The 22061-nt window shown below is 38.4% G+C and overlaps 1 protein-coding gene across 8 annotated transcripts in view; it reads left to right on the top strand.

Moving 5' to 3' along the window:
* The window catches only part of LOC132701789 (protein unc-13 homolog B), a 196632-nt gene that overhangs the window by 144005 nt on the left and 30566 nt on the right, over positions 1-22061 (top strand). For 2 of the 8 annotated variants that reach the window (XM_060669975.1, XM_060669974.1), the window contains exon 1: positions 9501-21388. The exons of 5 other annotated variants lie outside the window; for them this stretch is intronic. In XM_060669975.1, coding sequence (XP_060525958.1) covers positions 17351-21388 — 4038 coding nt within the window. In that variant the 5' untranslated portion in view covers positions 9501-17350. Of the gene's footprint in view, positions 1-9500; positions 21389-22061 lie in introns of those variants that run through there. One more of the 8 variants, XM_060669976.1, reaches the window with a different exon arrangement.

Here is a 22061-nt window from a genome sequence, read left to right as displayed (position 1 = left end):
TTTACAAGAAAGTTTAGAAAATTAGAAAAGTGACGCCTAGATCAACAAAAGTAGCTGGTTGGTAATCATATCTGATTATATTACCTTTAAGTAACATGACATTACATTTGATGGGATGTAACGACAAGTTATTATGGGCACACCAGTTTTCAATCAATCCTGAATACTATCAAATTTGCAGAACAACTTTAGATGGTCAGCGTATAACGAGTACTTAACATCAACACATTCGACAATGTCATTAATAAAAGCATTAAATAGAACTGGGCCTAAATTGCTGCCTTAAGGAACACCGGATGTAGCGACATATTCTACAAACTTTAGTCCACCAAATGTAACAAACTGGCTCCGATCTTTTAGATAAGATGAAAACAAATTGATTAGTAACCATTTAACTTAGAAATAAGTATCCCATGATCACCTCTGCATCACTTCCAGATATCAGGCACAGTGCAAGATTTAAGGCACGTATTCAGTAGAATTGCAAGTGGTGGAGCAAGAACACTCGCACAGTCCCTTAAAACAAATGCCGGAATGCAATCAGGTCCCGACGTCATCTTATTTTTTGTCTGCTTAAGAGCCGCTAGCACTTCACATTCTTGAAAAGATCTAAAATGAAGAACTTGCATATTATCGCTATTACTAAATGGAAAATTTGAAGAAGCAAAAGCATTTAAAATGTCAGTAGGACTATCTAATAATTTACCATTATAGAACGTCCTGTCTGAAATGTTAGTTGAGCCCTTTTTATTATTAATAAAACTCAAACTCAAACAAAACCACTCAGCAGACAATGCATACAACTTATAAGAGTTATTAAGATCTGATTTAATTTTGGAACTTAATAGCTTAAATTCATTGAGAGCACCAAGATGGTTCTTAATCTTGAACAATTTTAAATATTTACTTTCGCTTGCCGGGCGTTTTAAGCTTAGGAACATATTCATCTAAGATGTTGTAAGTTTTACCGTAAAAGTAAGTGCAGGCGTCATTGGCTTTTTCAAAAGATTCGACTAAAGTTCAATCTATCCTAGCAATACGATGATACATTCGATGGAAATTAGCCTTCCGGAAATTATATTCGTCATAAGGTAATGTCATTAAAAAATTCGACAGTTTTAAACCGCAAACCTCTAATATTCTGATAATAAATGGATATACTTTTGTCAGTACTTTTATTATTTTCATGAACTTTAGTGCTCATACCAAGGGAAGACCGAGATGAAGCAGATGGTTGCTATAAGTTTCCAGGCAAATCATGTTTTATATTTTCATGCAGCAGCCTTATATGCGGAACATTTTTCTTTTTCCCATACAACATGATCTAACGATATATCATAGTTTGACCACCAGGAAGTTTTAAACAATTAGAGCATTTCTTGATTTAAAATATGCAAGATTTAATATAATGGTTTTTTACATGTGTTGGAGGAATGACTAAATTCATTGCAGTTATAACTTTTAAGGCTCTATCGTAACAATTCCTGTCTATTTGAATAATTGATTGAAAAACTTTGGCATTTTTCTTACTTGGAAATACTTTCACAATTCTACGCTCGTTACAATCAGAAAATGCACTAGAATTGCAGTTAATAATTAAATCCTGCACGACAACTTCTGAGTATTTTTCGGACATTGAAACTACACGTAGCCGGGGGCAAACCCCAGCAACTTCTTTGACAGCCTATGATGCAGACATCTTCTCCTCAACCAGCCTTATAACCTTCTCATTATCTTCCTTGGACTTGCAGCCAACCAATATACCGCCATCCCTGACATGTTTCACCTTTGCCAACTGAATATTGTTCTCTGTTAGACTGATATTCTGCATTAGTTCAGACTTAGTTTGTTTTAAATCTTGTTCTGCATTTTTGGGTTATATGATAACTGCCGGAAATGTATTATTTTTAACTACTTTATTGTATGGAGTACTTGCTGGACTGGTTGTGACTCCCTTAGTTATTTTGGCAACATCCCATCTCAGACCTGACAGTTGACTATTGAACAAAGAAAGGGCATCGTACCAAGAAAATTTGTATGTTAGGGGACTTCAACGCCATAGTTGGAAAGAAAGAGAACCACGCTATCGTGGGTAGATATATGTGATATATATATATATATATATATATATATATATATATATATATATATATATATATATATATATATATATATATATATATATATATATATATATATAGAAAGCATATGTGAAGCAACTGTGAAGACGTAGAGATATATATTAGACATGGGCATGGTAGACGAATGGAAGAAAATAAATCGCCAAGATAAACTTTTGAATATGGTCCACCAAATAAAAGAAAACGTGGGAGACCAGCTACCACATGGCTGGATGGAGTTATGACAACTTTAAGGGACCGCCGCCTTTATTATTATTATCCATGGTGGTGGCTGCACACTCAAGCTGTGTGGGAACATGAAAAATGAAAAGTTTTGTTTAAGTTTAGGCTCGCAATATGGGACGAAAAATCCAAATTGGAACTCAGCAAGCCACGTATCGACACTATTAATATGAAAATACAGTTAATGGCAAGACACTACGGGGTCGAGATTCTCCTGCAGTGCAGTACAATCATGACAATTTTCACTAATAACTTTAAATAGTCAACAAATAGACCAAATGAGGGATGTATGGGGCAAGAATTGATGTCGTTGATGAATATGCTGAAAAGCAGGGGACTGGAATTTGAGAAGAAGTTAGCTTGCTAATCGATAAGCCCCAAACCCAGCAAAGTACCTGTAAGTTTTTTGACTTAACGTCTTAGTTAGAAAAATCCTCCTCAGTGCTCCCCAGAAAGCCTACATATGATTGAAAGTTTCATTCTGTCCATGAAAAGTGCACCAGAAGAAAACGTAGATTTTCAAATTCGCTTCTTGTCATTGAACATAGCCCGTTTTCTTTTTATTGTAGTCAAAGTCTTTGCTATAGACTTTGTTTTTGTTGCAATCCCTTCCATTTTTTAAAACGCCCCTCGTGTAATAATAATAAATAGCAGACGAAGAAAACTGGCCCCTACTCCAGATCCGAACGTCTTCCAGGCGCCGAATATAATTTTCTTTCGATCCAATTAACCCCGACAAATTATAGACTATCGGCGCGACTTTCCAGGGACGCGTGGGGGGCAATTAACGTGTCGACCATTAATTATTATTTTGAAGCGTCGAAGGCAGCGTCCGACGTCGCGACGCCGCCGTCGCCGTAAAAATACCGAAACGCATACGGGGATGTGGCAAAATACAACAGGAACTTGAGATTTTTTTTTGTCCCCTAACGCTAAAGGGAATTTATTGTTTTTCTATTTGAACCTATACCAACATTCGTAGTACAGTGACAAAATAAGTTTACTTTTGAATCTAAAATAAGTGCACAAAATGTTTTTGTTTTCCTTCTTCAAAGAAACTTCTGCCAGCTTGTAGGTTCATTTCAAAGCGCAGTCTGAAACTGATTTGATGATAGGCATCAGCAATCGCTGATATAGCGTACCGTATAGTTATGAAAAATTTTTCAAACAAACTTCCACAGGCTACTGTAATAATTTTTACTTTTTGTTTAGTCGAACTTGCTAACGTTTTGCCAATCATCCTGTTGGTTTCTTCGGAGCTTGACTGAAACTGGCTCAATGTTAGGTCTGATTTTCTACGGACAAGTATATCTAAGAATGAAGGGTGTGTTAGGGTGTATAGAGTTTAAGTGTCTAAGAAAATCAACTAGGGATTCTTGACCATGAGGCGAAATAACAAAAGTATCATCGACGTAGTGTTTCCACAATTTTAATTTTAGATTAAATGTGTCGAGAGCTTTCTTCTAAAAGGCTTCCATAAATATATTCGCTATGACTCGTAATGGTGTCGTATACCTGTTCCCGACGTTTGTCCAAAAATGTCTCGCAGACGAGCTTTTTTGGTTTGGTTCCAGATTCTCGGATATTTATATATCTGAAATGATGGTAAGAGTTTCAGGAATAGGAATTTTACTAAACAGGGATTCTACGTCGAAACTAAACAGAATATCGTGTATATCTAATGTAATTTTAATTGTTCAATGAAGTGAAAGGAATTAAGTACGAAACTATCAGTTTTCTCTGTAAGAGGTTTTAATAAGGAAGCTAGATATTTTGCTAGAGAATATGTGTGAGAAACAATGGTGCTGACAATAGGTCGAATGGGTGATCCTGGTTTGTGAATATTTGGGAGTCCCTCGAGACGAGGAATTTCAGAGTCATGAGAGATGACAGATTTCTTCACGGAATGTGATATCGATATGGATGTCGGTATTAGATTTTAGAGATTTCAGGGAAATGGTTTTAGACTTTGCAATATTAGAAGAAAAAATCGTGACTCTATTCAAAAAATAAACACTCTGATAATATAAATCGCGACACTGGTTTCTGTCTGTCTTCCAGAAAGATGATGTGTACTTACAAAGTGTCATGTTAAGATGTCATAGAAAATGTTTATGCTAATAATAATAAAACTGTATTTCAATTCGCTTTTACAAAAATAAAAGTACAAATGAAATTACGTGGACAATTACGAATTAACCAAAGTATTCTTGAAGTGGATATGGTTCGAATGTCACTGAATTTTGTGCATGGCTGCAAATCATAATGCACTTATATTAAGATTCTTTCGCAGTTATCGAACGCCTGTGATTAGGTAGTATGATGTTCTGGGTCTTCTTCAGTCACTTTTTATTAATGCCATATCAAACTCACAATTAAGGTGGCGTTCATCAAACCTCTTGCGTAACATAGTCGTATCATAAGGTATATGTATATATATATAACCAAATACATTTTTAAATATTATAGGACAAATAATTTTGAAAAATATGGAAAGAATGCAGTTTAGTTTCCTTTTTTCTTTCTTGGACAAGTGCCGCAATGAACCTTATTCAAGAAGTAACTTACGAGTTTTGACGTACGATGCTTAATTCTTATCATCATACGCAGGAACGTGATGATGAAAAATACTAGTTTTTGTGTATCTCATTTCTTGAAATCTCTTCCTCTCTCAGCTTCCACCGATTATGAATTTTCTACTCGCACTCGCAAGTGTGCAGATTCAGTGATCGACCCGGTTGAGTTCAAATGGTTCGTTAAATTTTGATTGAGATTAATTATGGAAAAGTTCAGAGGCGACGGTCGTTCGGACGTAGGCGGGGCGTAGCCAGAAAAAGGCTCGTTTAACTCCAGTTGGGCGGGGGAGGGTTAAAGTTTAGCGAGAAAATCCATTAGATTTGAGCGACACCGATTTTTTTTTATGTTAATTAAGTCAATTGCATGCGGGAAATTTATCAGAACGGTTCAGCGTACCGGTGGATCACGCGATCCTCTCACCTCTGGGGCCATCTTGTTGGATTTCCACGTGAGATCGCCGCCTTTGGGAGGCGGCGAACCGCAAAGCTGAACGACCCCCGACCCTTGACGCGGCCCAAGTGTCGAGGGTCTTTTCATTTTGTCTAAAAAGTAATATATTTTTCTTTTTATGACTTCGTACTAATTAATTTTTTAATGTATATATATATATATATATATATATATATATATATATATATATATATATATATATATATATATATATATATATATATATATATATATATATATATATATATATATATATATATATATATATATATATATATATATATATATGTGAGTGAATTATTAGATTATTGGGTTATTGGATAAATTGGATAAATGAAAAACTTTTAAAGATGTGATAAATTGATATGAACAGAATCGTAAACTGTGTGGAGAGATAGTTTAAGGTTTCGTCCACAATATAGAGGACACGAGATATTTCTGGATTCCTCCCGCGTCGAAATTGCTGACGTTTCGCCAATCATCCTGTTGGCTTTTTGCTTGACGGAAACTGATCGACGCAGGAGGAATCCAGAAGTTTTGTAAAAAGCATTACAGTAGCCTGTGGAAGTTTCTTTGAAAAATCAATATAATTTTAAATTACAATTACCAGTACAAACTTTAATATTTACCAGTACAAATTTTAATATTTACCGAAGTTTGGCTTAACTTTGAAGATCGACAAGATGTGAAGGACACTTTATACAGGGTGTAGTCACAATACATCGATTTTGCGAAAGTTCCATAGTGGTCCGCAGGAGCATGATAGAAAAACAATGCGTCCCTCTAGTACAAGAATCCGCCTTATTTTTAAATTAAAAAGCTGATTGGTGCTATTTGCGACGAACATGCCCGCCCAGCGACGATTTTTCGAAAGCAATCTTGTTATCTCTTTTTTTGTGCTTAGTATTAGACCCAATTTTTTTTTAAATCAATTCCATAAATTGATATATTGCCATTGTTCAATCTTTTGATTTATCGTTCAAGTTTTACCTATAGGAATTATAACACATATTTTTAGTGCAATAGTGCAATAGAACGAGCCAAAAGGTATATTCCTGTCTTTTGCTTAAATGACTGGAAAACAATTACGATAGTAGCAAGATCCAAGAGAGGAGAAAATAAAACTTCAAGAACTTCAAAGAACTCAGCAAATCAACATTAAAAAAATACGATTCGAGACGAAAGTGGTCAAAGCGTAAATGGAACAAAAAATTTAATATTGTTGAGGTACAATTACGATGAAGAATATAAAGTTATAAATGCAAGAGGAAAAGTAAAGCGTAGACCCGGTAGTAAGAATTAGACTTAAAAAAGTGCTACTCAGAACCATTGCCAATATCCAAAAACAAAAAACATGGCTGTACGTGAACTTACTAAGTAATAATTCCATAAAAGGCAAATTTTAATGCTACTTAATTTTTCTTATTACTAATTATTATCGTTTAATTATTTGTTAGTTTTGGTTAGTTTAATAAATGTTAGGTGAACAAATTGACCTTAATTTCCTTGGAATGGGAAAATAATAGATATAGGTTATATTACGACTAATAAAACAATACAATTTTTTTATTATAGTGGTAGATTAAGAAAAACCTACTTTCAAAATGTATTCCCACTAAAATAAACTGACTTTATAAGCTACTCATTTTGTTCTGTCCCTTTTTGCTCTACCGAATATATTTGGTTGCCTAATGACTGATTTGTTTCGAACGTGGGCACGTAAATGTGTCTGTGCGAAGCGCTTAATTCCCCCGCTATACGTAATCCCCATAATAGAAACCGCCCCCTGCCACCCCCAGCAGCGAATCGTAATAACTTGACTGGCTTCTATCGGTGTTACCGGGCGTCGATGACGATTCTTTCGTAGCAAACAAAAGCTCACCGCCGCGTATTCCGTATTTCCCGCGGTTTAGCATTTTAACCCATATTTTTATCGAACGCCCGAATAAATAAACGATAACGTTCCTCGGCATCGGGGCGCGGGCGGCATTTCTTTAACAACGTTACCGCATTTTTGAAGCAACCATTCTTTGACGCGTCAATTGATCGATCACCGATGTACTACCACGTTCCGTTTTATCGCAACCGATCAATCGTCCGGGTTTTTCGTGTTGCATACGATTAGGTACGTCGTATAATCCATCGTTCAAATCTATTACGAACTGAAATTGCTAAAGGATAGGAATTATTATTTCGATTTGTTCGATTGGAGAACTGTCAATTAAAAACTGACCAACCCACAACTTCACAAAATTGTTGTTGTGATTGAAATACCCGTTTATATAAAAATTTATAGAGTTTAGATAATTGCCAAGTAATAATAATAATAAAAAACACATTTATTGCTTTGCCAAATATACATATTGTAACACACCGGTTTTTAAAAGTTTTGGTTGATATTATTAAATCTTTTAAACATCTCTTTTCGATGTTGTGGTATTGTCAATATAAATTTTTTTTTTAGATTCAAGTCATGAACATCTGTAAGAAAAGTGATTTTGTTAAAAATCACACAGCACAAACGACAAACTAAATTAGATCAAAAAATGTTCAGATTTTCACAATTTTTAATGCTTCGCTGTTAGCTGTTTCGGCAAATACAAAATAGGACTATATTCCGAGACTTATATATAAAAACAGGTAGTAATAAATTTTTAATTATTGGTATAGGGTAATAAATTTAAATTTAACAACGGAGACGGATTTAAATCCAATTAATAATCCAAAGTAATAAATTCGAATATCTCATTTTGTTAAACTCCATAGCTTCCAACAACTTTAATTTTTTGCTTTTTGAATGATTATGTAAAATATCAAAATTATCGTCAACTTTTATTTTTATACACCCTTTTATGTTCATTGTTGACTCCGAATTTTTGAGTTTTTCGTAATTTTGTTTTATTGTTTTTTAGAAAATGTCCTATGGTGTTTTCAGCTTTAAAAGCAATATTAATACCAAATTTAGATCGAAGTTTAGAAATTTTCTTGCTAGGTTCCCCTATGTATTTTATTGTTTTATAAATTTCGTTTTCTGTGTTTAATATTTGATAGACAGAGTTGGATTTATTTGAAACTGTTTTTTAGTTATGATCTCATCTATCAGAGAGGGGCCGTAACCATTTTCTATAGAAAGTGGTACATTAATACATACATAATAAAATGCAGACATTTTGCGTGTGTAAGGGTGATTTGAGTTATTATGTGTTATTGTGTCCGTGTGTGAGGGTTTATGGTAAATGGAAAAATCTAACTTGTTCTGTAGTTAAGTTATTATTATTATTATTATTATTATTATTATTATTATTATTATTATTATTATTGTTCCGTCTCTATGGTAAATTTTATAACAATGTTATGTATCGAGTTAATATGATTCAAACAGGACTGCAGTTGTCTTTCGGTTCCCGTGAAACAAGCAAAAACGATCATCTACGTATCTATACCACCACAGAAATCCTTAATCCTTCATTAGCAATATAAAATTCAAAATAATTTTGGTCTAAAGAAACGATTAAGCTATGTAGCATGTCTTGTTTAATGATAGGGTTAACTTGTCTCTGCGTGAGAATATTGTCTATTATGTTTATCACGTCAATTGGTGGAATGCTAGAAAGTACGTTTTGAACATCAAATGAGGCTAGAATTCCCTTAGGAGGAATTTTTATGTCTTTATCCTTGTGAATTAGTTCGAATGAATTCTTGATAGCATACCTAGGTTTAAGGCAGTATTATATTCTAAAATTTTAATTAATCTTGTAGAAAATTTAACTGATGGTGCTGTTGCAAAAGAAACTACAGGCCTTATTGGCATTTGCTTTTCGTAGGCAATTTAATTAAAGAATATAACTTTGGTATTTATCCTTGTCCGGACTCTTTCTGAGAAAGACTCTTATTCTAACTAACCAAACAGTTTCTTAATCCAAAGTATACAATAGGACACCAAACAGTAATTCGAACTAATTAACAAGGTTACAGACATTCCTCCTAAAGCAATTCTAGTTTCATTTGATGTTCAAAACTTATTTCCTAGCATTCCACGAATTGACGTTATCAAGATAATAAACAATATTCTCACGCAGAGACAAGTTAACCCTATCATAAAACAAGACATGCTACATAGCTTAATCGTTTGTTTAGACCAAAATTATTTTGGATTTAATTGTCAATTTTATATTGCTAAAGAAGTATTAATTATGGGAAACTCACTTAGTCCACTACTTGCAGAAATGTTCATTTACAATTTAGAAAATGTTATACATAAACATCCTCAGAGTAAAGGATTTCTCTATTGGTAAAGATACGTGGATGATGTTTTTGCTTGTTTCACTGGAACCGAAAGACAACTGCAGTCCTTTTGGAATCATATTACTCGATACATAACCGCATAAAATTTACCATAGAGATCGAATAAGATAACTCTCTGGACTTAACTATAACTAAACTACATAACAAGTTAGATTTTTCCATTTACTTTGACAATAATTTTGATATTTTACATAATCCTTCAAAAAGCAAAAAACTGAAATTGTTGGAAGCTACTGTGATTAACAAAATGGGATATTCGAATTTATCACTTAATGACCAATGGGATTTAAATGCGTCTCCGTTGTTAAATTTAAATTTATAACCCTATACCAATAATTAAAAATCTATTGCTACCTGGTTTTATATATAAGTGTCGGAATATAGTCATAGTTTGTATTTGAGGCACGGTGGTGCCGAAACAGCCGTCATAAAGCATTAAAAACTGTGAAAATCTGAACATTTTTTGTTCTAATTTAATTTGTGTGAAATGGATTTTCATTAATTATTAATTAATTTATAATAGAATGCGGCACGGTGCAACCTAAACCTATCGCACATGTTAAGCTAACCCGAAACAGCCAAGTATGGAGAAATATGATCCTGTCGGCGAACTCCATAAACAAGCCGGAAACATGAAATGTGTATTTTCTGGATACGATATTGGTCAGCAGGGTCCAGAGAGGTTGCATGCACACCATAGCAATGATTGAATTGTCACAAAACGATGGATTAACAAAGCAATTTGTTTGTAACAATTGGAAGAAAATATCTATGACTGTATATTAAAGTTAAATTCCCATATGCTATTCTCAATTTGTCTGTAATGTCCAAGATCAATCCACAACTTTTCGATGTATCCGAGTATGGCATAGAAGTGTCATTAGTTTTTATGATAATTTTGTTTTTGACATTATGTACCTGGGAGTCATTTCTAAAAACCGATATCGACGATTTAGTTGAATTTCACTGCAGTAGATGATCGGACAATTGTATAAAAGTTCTTTAAGTCAGTATTAATTTTAGTCTCAGACTGCGTCTTTTCATAATCTCCAAAAGAAAAGTAAATTTGAGTGTTGTCGGCATATAGGTGATAACTACAATATTTTAAAGCCTTTACAAAGTTAAACGTATAGATTGTATACAACAAGGGACCCAGTATGCTACCTTGCGGTACACCTAACTCAACGGAGAGTGATTCGGAATACACATTGTCGCAGAGCACCTGTTGAACTCTATCCGACGAAAACGAATTTAAAAACACGCGTGCACCTCGAACCCAATGTAGTGTAAAATTGAAATGAGCAATTTATGATTGATCCTTCAGTAAATCATCAGTAATATCGATCAAAGCACTTTCACAACTAAAATCTTTTCTAAGCCCAGATTGTTTTTGTCGGTAACATATCAAAAAGAGCTAAGAATTTTCTTATTTGTCTATCAATTATTTTTTTCTAAAACTTTAGAAAGAGTGTTTGTTTAAATTCTGTGGGGTTTTTTATCATCACCTTCGGTTTAAGATTTTTTATTATGTAAAATATTTCATCCTCTGTAGCCAATGTAAAATGTAGCTCTTGATCGACATTTTTTAATTGATTGTTCTCATAGGAATTGATTAATTCCTGATCTGGTATTTTATTATTTCCGACAGAGTTTATAAAAAGTCGATTCAGATCATTGAAATTTCGCAAATGATTTGGTAAAATATTTTCTTTAGACTTGGTTATATTAAGTCTTTTTAACTCTGCCCACGTGTCCTTCGAATTTGACTTTGAGATGTATGACGCAGATATGCTTTTTTTTGCAGCGTATAATAATATAATTCGGAATCGTTTATATAAAAGCTGTAGGTACCCTATCAAATAATTATTCACTCGTAATCAGTGGAGAAGAAAACACTTTACTTTTAATATATCCCCAGAAATAAAAATTAAGTGGTGTCAAATTAGGTGACCGTGGAGGCCACTTCCAAGGACCAATCCAGCGATATTCGAACATTCGAGATAAGCCACATGAGCACTATGTGCTGGTGCCATATCTAATTGATACCAGAATGTTTAAGTAACGGTTCATCTTTGAATTTTTAAATGTTTATTCTCTTTTGCCAAAAATATTTGTTTTTTCTTTCTATTTAATATTCCCTTTCTTGAAAGGTTCGATTCATGGGGCCAAATTGAGGGTCTTCTTTCTTCTAATAGCCGTTCATGGTGATCTGGGTACAGGGGCATGAAACGTTGATTCAGAATTATTTCTACCTACAGGTGAAGCACAAATGTCCATATCTCCTTCTCCACTAGTTATTGGTTTTGGAACATCTTCTGTAACTTTAATGTTTCCGATACGCAAGGAGTTTGTTCCAATCCTCTTGAATTTTGTCTTATTCGTTAGCGGCAAATGGGGATATCGTACGTTAAAAACACGGCAGGTGCTCTCCGGCACTTCATAATTGTCACCGTGAATATAAAACAAATTGAGAATGACTTGACATGTTCCCGTCGCAATCGCTACCGCTTTTTTTGGCTAGTTTAGACAAACCTGTGTACCGGAAAATGAAAATCTGCAAATTTATGCTATTATATTTTATAAACCTGTTTGCGTTTCACCCTATTTTGATTTCTTATCATTAATACATTGCGAATTATATCACACAAGAAATATCAATGTGCGTGAACATCTACGCTCGTGTGTATTGCGGCTTGCCTAAGGTTTCGACAGCAACTTTTGTTGCTTTTGTTGTTCGGCGGTTTGTAAACCCTATTCGTCGAGACCGTTTGAACCATTTTCACTTTTCATTGCGCTCGATTCCCCGCCCCTTTTCGAAAAACTCCATAAATCAGACTCGGAGAAAGAAGCTTTCACGAAAATACCGACGTAATCCTCGAGGGTCACGGCAGTTTTTAATAACCCTCCCCAAAGTTCGCCATTGTTGCACGATCCCGAGCTCATTAGTACCGAAAACGGTCGCTTAAAAAGGATGCGGCACTGCAAAAAAAGAATAAACCGAAAAATAATCTCGCGCCAAAGTAAACGAAATACGCCGGGGCACTTAATTAAATTCGCAGCAACGGCAGGAAACGTTAAAGAATGCTTATTGTCCGCAAATATTTCCGCAGCAGGAAAGAGGTCGGCGCCGCCTTATTGTCCGCCCCCAACCCGCGACTCTCTGCAAGACGCGTCTTTTTTCAACGACGGGCCGAACTGAATGCAAACTACTGCTATTGTCCCAATGCCGATTCCTGCGGCACGATATTCGCGATTAAAATAACCCTGCGTTTGATTAAAATAGACTGATAAGAAATTCCTTTTTTTGGGCTTGCCCTCGTTTTTGACCTTTAAAGGAAATGTTCCCTTTCTAAACGAGGAGGAACACTGAGGTCAGCGTGTGAAAATATAGTAGAAAAAACCGCTGCTGGATATCTGTTACCCGTTCAGAGAGTGAGAGTGTTTTTTGAAAATGTACATTTTTTAAAAATCGCTATTGCATATTTTGTGTTTCAAGAAAAAACATTTCCGAAATAATTTTTTGAGTATAATTTAACGGTTTAAGTATAATTTTTGGAAAACCAATAGCTTTGTAACAGGAAAAGTGATTTTTTTTGTATGGGACACCCTGCATATTTTCGGATCATTGAAAACAACTTCAAAATTACATTTCCAAAAATATAGCAACATTGTTATTTTGCTGGCGACCGCTTCGGTTTGCAGCGTTTCTAAAAGTTTGTCTACTTTATCTAAGCTTTGGCTCATAATACAGAAAACCAACGTGTTTACTGGAAGCAAAAAGCATTACTTAAAATAAAACTAATATTTACAATGAAATATATCGAATTTTATAACAATTTAAACTATCTGTTAGGGAAAGATTAACTAACATAAAATGAAATAATAACAATTAGAAATAATACACCAGGACCAGAGATTTTGCTACAGGAAAAGTTCAAAATGTCATTCGACATGAACATACGACTTTGGCATTCAACATTCTATCATTAAATTTTCTGAAAAAGCATTTAATTGTGTGGAAATCGCTGTTTAGAATAAAAAAAATGACCTAAAGTGCAAGTTAGTGTTCGTTCCCGCGTTCTATTTTTCGTCATAAAATCGTTGAGATGCGAGTGCCATTATAATTATGTTTTCACATTTAAGTCACAAAACCCCAATATTTTCTTTTCTTTACAAACTTCTTTCTTTTTATAGTACATACTACATAGTACAATGTCAATAAGGTTCAACATCGTTTGCTGTCACTGCATTCTCCCCCCCCCCCCCTCGCCCCCTCAACCCAACTTCAAAGTGTCAAGAACGAAACAATTTTTGTATATTTACCATTCCACGGTACTAACACATTTATCCACGGTACTGACATTGTGTTGTATAAATTTAAAATCAAAAAATCGTTAAATTTTAAAGACTAATGTTATTGAACCAGAATGCATTGTTAACTTAAAAAGTGTATTTCTTTTTAGTTTGATCAAAGAAATAAGAATTTATGGGGTAATTAGTTTAAATCATTTATAGCGACAAAAAAAATGTAATTATATTATATAAAAAATATGATGACATATACAAATGAAAAACATATGACAAAAATTTCATTTGTTGAATTGTTAATTTATTACTATTGAGAACAAACAATAAAAAATCACAGTTAAAACAGAATCACCCATAAACCAAACCATCAGATCCCATGTATCACAATATGACGTGTATCCAGTATGCGTTTGTTTCCTATATTATAAAAGCGCCATCAAAGTACCTAGTCTTTTGGAAGGCCTGTATCGAAGAGTTCGGCGGAAAACTATCAAGTAGCAAGTATCAAGTACAAACGTAATTTTAAAATTCTTTTCAATGACTTAAAAATTACAGGGCGTCCCATATAAACAACGATTGTTCTGTTTATACTTTTTTAAACTATCGCTTTAAAGGAAATTACATTTAAACTAATAAATTTCGCTTAAAAAATTATATTGAAATGTTTTTCTAAAAATGCAAAATATTCCATAGCACAAAAGTTTGAAAAAAATGTGCATTTTTTCTTCAAATATGTGCAAGTGGTTTTCACCATATAATTTTTTATAAAAATCTTCCAATAAAAGTTGCTGATAATTGCGGTTAACTCTTACAGCTTGAATAGCGTGCGTATTATTTGGATCGCTAATGAACGCGCCATAAAATGATCTTAAACTAGTCAAAATAATTAAATGGGCTCAAAGATCGCTTTTCAAAACGTCGGTCATTAATGATACACAGGGTGGTAAAGTGAAACTGAAATTTTCGCAGATACTGGTGGTGTGTAGCCCTAGAAATTATTATTTTTCGAAGTTTAATTAGAAAACTAAAAAGGAAATTGAAGATTTTACAAATAAGAATATTTTACGCCCATAGCTAGTGTGACCTAATCTTTCCAAACAATTCGATTAAAATCAGGACTGCAAGATGGTCAAACCATTAGTTCAACACCGCTTCTGTAATTAAATTTACAAATCTTCCGGATTCCTCCTGCTTCGATTGTTGATGAATCGAACTCGCTGACGTCAGCAAGGAATCGAGAAGATTTGTAAATAATACTAGAGCGGTCTCCGGTAGAGAACAAGAGCATTCTGGAGAATATCTTCGAGATAACTAATATTAAATCTGTACGTGCGTCCCTCGATCCACACGATCACAGAATCTTCTGGATATATTTTATTATAAAACTAAATAAAATATTTTTATTTATTTGGTATTTTGTTAATCTTGCGGTGACTAGAATGTTTAACGCTTCTTCCTTACTAATATACTGTTGTTTGGGCTTCTCTAAGCTTTCACAAAATCCTTTTATACTTTTGGCATGTTCTGGATGTTTTCCTAAAAAGTCTACGACAAACAAACTGAGCATCTTTTATTTAAAATTGCAGTGAATTTTTTTTTAGCTGAAACCAATTACCTTCTCTAACATAAAAACGATTTTTTATTTCAAAATCGTTTCAGTTGCACAGGAAACCGAATGAAACCTAACCACACTAATGCAAATTATTAAAAAGCATTTCAATAGAAAAGCTTCATTATTTTCAATCTCCAAATGTAGATGTTCAATATTAGCAAGCTCTTTTACTTTTTTTAATGGCTCTTATGCCATTTTGGAATTCTATATTGGTGTCCTTTAATATCAGAAGTAAGTCCCCAGTTTTCTAAATAAAAATTGCCCTTATCTTGGTAGATCGTAGCGGATAAATAAATGTTATAATTTCGTGATCGTAATGCTCCAGCAATTATATTCTGAATCCTGTCTAATATCAATTTTGTAAATACAAAAACCAAGATGTTGATGTAGTTTTACCTAATTTGTTCATTTTATGATTATATTTCTGATAAAAATTCGACTTACTTAGTCAGTATTAGGCAATCATATAACAAAAATGTTTACTAAAGTCAATATACTACATTTTTTTTATGTTTGCTTTTCATTGGCATTTCATTTAAATACTAGTAAAATTTGTAGTCAAAATTTAACGCATAACGCATCACCCAAAGTTACAATAAAATAATAATTAAGTTTAAATTAATTGTGTGAATTTAATTTTACAAAATATAAAGAAAATTTTTTAGTCTATGTCTCTGATATTATACTAAGCCTGTGCGGCAGCCATCTTTTTCTGGTCGGTCTATTGATGTTTTGCCACCTGGTTTCTCAAAAAGTGCTAATCTGTGGTCTTCTTACCACATAACCTTATTCGATTAGTAACGGAACGCTTAAATATTTCCAAAACTGCCAAAGCGAGAGATAAAATTCAATATCAGAATTCAAAAATGCTAACGGCAATGTTGTCAGATTTACCAATTAACATCTACGACTTTTGGAGGTTTCTGAACATGGGAAATTTTAGAAGGCAACATTGCTGTTAGCATTATTGAATTCGGCATGTTCAAAAACCAGGCATTGAATTTTATGGTTCCAGCTTTGGCAGTTTTGGAGATATTTAAGCGTTTCGGTTTTCATTCCCTTGGTTTCCCCCCCCCCTCTATTTTTCTTTCTTCGCCGAGAGTTTAGTGCATACCATCGAGGACAGTAGGGGTACACACATAATTTGGTCATTCGAGCCGGATTCATCATCCGCTTTATCTCCATCACATTTGCCAGTATTCTTGCTGAGAAATAACGACTTACTTAAACCTTAAAGCCCTGTACTTCTATACGCAAGGCAGAGTAGCCCGAAGTAATTATTTTAACGCAGTTTCCTGTTTGAAGCGTTCTTTAGCGAGCCTTCCCAAACTTAGCCGCACAAATACTCACTGGATTTTTGCAGATCGAAAACTGCGACGAACGATGAGAGAAACGACGACGAGGCGATACGTCTTGATAAACCAGTGGCGTGCGCGTGGCGACTACAAACTCGTGACAATATGCGGTGAAGTGTAAAGAATATGCGCGCAAAATTGATAATCTCAGGCGACGGCAGGGAAAGACGCCTCTTTCTCTACACGTAATCGTACCCCCTTCGCCCCCCCCATGTCGCCGAGCAACGAATTACCCTCCACCGCCGCCCCCACGTACATATCGTCGCGGGTTTGAACACCACCACCTTAGAGAAACCACATATCATGAGAGATTCTATCGCCTGTTAAAACGAAATGTAGCGATTAGTTCTGTTGTTCTTGTTGTTTGTTATTTGTTAACGATGAGTGAGAGACGCGTCGCGAGTGACACTGACAATATGGCGCCCGCGGTCTCCCACCACGCGTACCAAGACTCCAACGTCGACTACGTCATCAACGAGTACATGGACCGGCTCGGGACGAGGCTCAACATCCTCGAAACCGAGCTGAAATACGCGTGGCGCGCTCTGGACCTCCTCTCACAGGAGTACATCAAGATGTGGGAACGGCTCGAGAAACTCGAGGGTCTCCTCTACGAGCAGCAGAGCGTCATCTCCCAACTGCTGGACTTTTACACGTCGGGCAGCACTCGGGGACCCACCGCGTCTGTGCTCGAAGGCAGACTGAGCGAGCTCGAAGTGATCAGGGAGATCCTAGGCAACGGTACCGTCGAGGACGGCCTCGAAGAAGGTCTGGACGTGTCGAGGTCCCAGCCGGATATCCAAGAGGTGGACGAGGCTTTCTACCGGAGCCTGAACCAGGCGTACCAAGACGAGTTGGTAAACTGCGACGCGGCGACGTGCCAACAGAGCCAGCTCGATATGATCTGGGAGGAACCGGAAGATCCCGCCGACAAGAACAAAGCGCAAACGGAGGAACGCGAGGAAATCTACAGCGCTTTGGACTACAAGGATTACCGCGGGAATTCGTCGTGCGTCAGCGATCAGGATATCGCCGAATTGTCCCGCATAGATTCCATAGACCACATGGCGATAGAGAAACTGAACGAGCTGGACCGGTTGAGCAGCAAGCTGCAGCAGGACAGCGTCAATATAAAACACCTGCAGAGGAAACTGCTCGAGTCGCCAATCGCCGGCGAAATAAAACCGTCTACTGAGAACGAAAACTGGTCTTTTACGAGCAACGTCCGCGACCACGAGGATCTGATGATGTTGGCCAAGAGCGACCTCTCCAACTCCCTGTCCAACGTGTTTCTCTCGACGCGACCCAACTCGAGACTATCCGTCACCGATACGGACAAAGAGGTAGCGGACACTTTGGCGGGAGGTCTTCGTACGCCGACATCGCCTAGGAGGAGGCAGATCGAACACTCGAGCGCTCCCTTTTCAACGGTCGACGGCCGATTGGCTTACAGCGCGGCGGTGCAGCACGTAGAAGCGGCAGCGAGGAACTCCAAAAACCCGTTTTACTGTATGGAGTCTCTGACGACGACGCCCGTCGTCTACAGCGCGTTTCAAATGGACAAAACGCCCTCGCCCACGTTATCCATCTGCAGCGTCCGCACCAGGAAAGACGGTTACTTGGAGCCGGAGGAAAAACGCAAATCTCCCAGTCCGCCGCCGCCCGCTCCGTGCGATTTCACGCCCGACCCTCCGAAGAACGTCTTCCTGGACGCGGCGGACGCGTCAATTATAGAGCCGTCGCGGCTCAGTCCGAAGCCTCACTCGCCGAGGTCGCCCAAAACCTCGCCCAAACGTAGCAAATCGCTCTCGCAGAAGTCCGACTCGGGACTATCGTCGATGAGCGGCTGGTCGAGTCTAGAGAAGTCCCCGGGGTCGCCGAAAAACGGACCGACGAGGGCGTGTTACAACTATTTCAACTACACCAACCGTCCGTCGTCTCCGAACGGAAGAAGCAGGTGCTACGCGGAGTCCTGCGTCGACTCCAAGATACTGCCCGGCGGTCACCATCTGTCCGCGTTCACCAACGTCAAGTCCCCTAGCAACGTCCAGCTCGAAGGATACGGCACGTTCGTGCCCGCGCCTGCCCCCGCCTCCGACATCAACGTCAGTCCTAACAAGAGCAAGAGTGGGGAAGAACCCGTTCAGGATTTTTTTTACGCCAACGAACAACAGCCGGCCATCTATTCGGTAGCCGGCAGCAACAAAAAGGACTCCTATACGTCCGTCTACACGAGCAACAGCGCCGACTACATCAACCAAACGGTACACTATCCCGACCTGATAGAGCCGTACGAGAGCAACGAATTTTTCAAGGCGCAGCCTTCGGTTCCTAGCGAGCAGCAGCGCAGACGATCATTGTCGCGTTCGTTTTCCACCAGCAAACCGCCCGACGGCGTAGCGAACCACGAGGGTTACAAGACGGCGATGTACCGCACCATGTTTCCCACGGGCAACATCACCGACGCCTTATCGTACTATCCGACGTCGTCGCGGTACGCTTTTCCGCAGGAGGCGCAAGACAATGCGAGCACCTCGAGCTCGATCAAGTCCTCGGAAACGCACAGCCCGTACCCGGAAAGGCGTTACCAGCAACAGCCAATTTACGAAAACCAACAGGAGATCGACCAACACAACTGGACGCAACGTCAAGACTTGGACCTGGACTTGAGGAACAGGAACGTGCCGGAATACGTGGTCGAGCAGCAGCAAGGAGCGTCGTACTACGAATCTAGCGGCGTCATCATGACTCAGTCGGGCTACATCACCATTTCCAACACGGAACGACCGTCCAAGGAGGAAAAATCGAAGAAACTGAAACGGGGCAACACTCTCAAGTCGGCGATGCACTCGGTGAGCAATTGGCTACCCGACCTCCACTTGACCAAACGTCACAGGTCGTACTCTTTGCCCGGGGGGATCAAGAAGGAGGACGTGCCCAAAAGTGGCACGCGGAAAAAGAAAAAGAACCCGATAGTGTCGACGGTGTCTGGCATCCTGCAGAAGGCTCGCAGGAAAAGCACCTCGCATCAGTCGTTATCCGATCCGGAGCAGTCGGAGAGCGAATGGGTGATCAGACGCGCGTGCTCGGTTGCCTCGGAAGACGATCGTAGCGAGGACAGCTGCAGCGTATCGGAAAGGGAGCTGTTTTCGAAAATCTCGAGACACGACGAAGAAGATAGCCAACTGCAGACCGTGTTCGAACCGGTCAGGTCGCCCAGGGAGAATCCGGAAAGTAGCGCGGAGGAAGTGTACTCCGCCAAGAGTACCGGCAGCGGTTCCAGCAACATTTTCACGACGGTGGGGGAGGCGAAGAGGAGCAGTTCGTCGGAGAAGAGCGACGAGACCGTCATCACCGACGGTAAAATGGTCGTCGTCGTAGCCGGTTCTTCGATGGAGTTTGCGGTTTCGCGTGCCCTCGGGAAGTACCGGCAGAGACAGTCCAATTCGTTCTCCGACGATCAGATGCCCAACGAGAGCGAAGACGATGGCGTAAAAATCGAGGAGGTTGAGAAAAAGGACGAGAGACAGAGCAGCGTGGAAACGACCGCCGAAGACAGTCCGGTACTTCGGTCCCACGCGAATCGGTTTTTTCCGAAACACCAGCAGAGCTTGGAAATCCCCGGCCATAGGGGCGATGACGAGGACAGCAGGAGCACGCATTCGTGGCGCAGCACGTCAAGAGTGTCGTCCAGGAGACAGAGCACGGAGGACAGTATCGATAGCGAGGACGAGTGGTACTGTTACGAGCTGAGAAAGTTGGAGGAGATGGAAAGGCAGACCCAATTGGAAGCGGAGATGGGTTCGACGCTGCACGAGGAACCGGAACCGGAAGACGACAACTACGAACCGGAAGAGGAAGTCAAGGAGAAGATGTCGTTCGTGCTACGCGAGTTACGCATGAAAGCGAAGGTCGTCGAGGGGGTGCTGGACGAAAAGGACAACAATCTACACGTGATAAACTCGGCGAAGCGTCGCGAGCAACGTGGCTCGTTTCATTTGGACCAAGCGGCGTCGCTCTTCGAAAAGATCAAGGTCTATCACCACGACTCGCAGGATAAGTTGGACGTGCAGGAATCGATGCAGGGGAAAGACGTCGACCGGGAGGAGGAGCATTCCTCGGGCGAGACGTCGGGTCCGGATAGTCCCCACCATAGCACCGATGAGTACGAGGAATCGGAAACGAGAGGCGGCACGGAGCAAGAGGACAAGTCCAAGGAGGAAGACGAATTCGTACACGCTTCGGTGCCGAAAATAGAGGTCGATTCCGCTACGCCGAACAAAGAGGAAGCACCCAAGGAGAGTCCCGGTCAGGGCAGCAAGTGGAAACTGCTGAAAACGTTGAAGGAGAAAAAAGCGGAGGAGAAAAATAGCCAGGTGAAAGTGACGACGGAGTCGGCACCCGTCGACAAGGAGAAGGTAAGTATGATCGGGCTGATGAAGAATTTCTACGAAATTCACGTGAAAACCTAAGCGACGTCACGTAGCGCTTGAACGAAACATGTAACAATAATGCTAAGTCAATTTGAAACTCGCGTCACATTTATATCATATACTTCGTGTACCTCATCGATCTCATATCTCAAGTATTCCATATTTAGACGCTTCAGTATAGGGTGGCCGCTTCCAATTATCGTAAGTGAAAGAACATGTATTTTGATAAATTAATTGATTTTGTCATGTTTGTATCCACTGTACGCGACGTAGTTAGGCATTTAGACTGATTTTGTAGACCGCAACTATTTAATGGACAATCCCTTTGCGCCCCAAGTATGCCGGGTGATTCTAAATGCCGTACAAGGATATTTGTCCAGTATTTTTCATATAAAAATAAATCTTTTTTCTATTCCCGTAATAATAAAAATCCAACATCTTCGCTGCACCTTCGGGTTTAATAACTTATTATTATGACGTGCTCAGCATCTAAGGAAAATATGGAAAAAAGTTCCAAAAGGTCTAAGTTTCTAACATACAGAAGAGATGATGGCGATTTTTTGTAAATATTTTCGAAACACGTAAATATTTTTTAAATAAAATTTGGTACAGTTAGTTTGGGCTCTATTTAACGCGGGTGTGGGGTGAGCAACACAGG

This window comes from Cylas formicarius, unplaced genomic scaffold, assembly GCF_029955315.1.
Source record: "Cylas formicarius isolate icCylForm1 unplaced genomic scaffold, icCylForm1.1 PGA_scaffold_5__7_contigs__length_24384050, whole genome shotgun sequence".
NCBI classification, from domain to species: Eukaryota; Metazoa; Arthropoda; class Insecta; order Coleoptera; family Brentidae; genus Cylas; species Cylas formicarius.
This window is presented reverse-complemented; position numbering and strand designations above follow the sequence as displayed.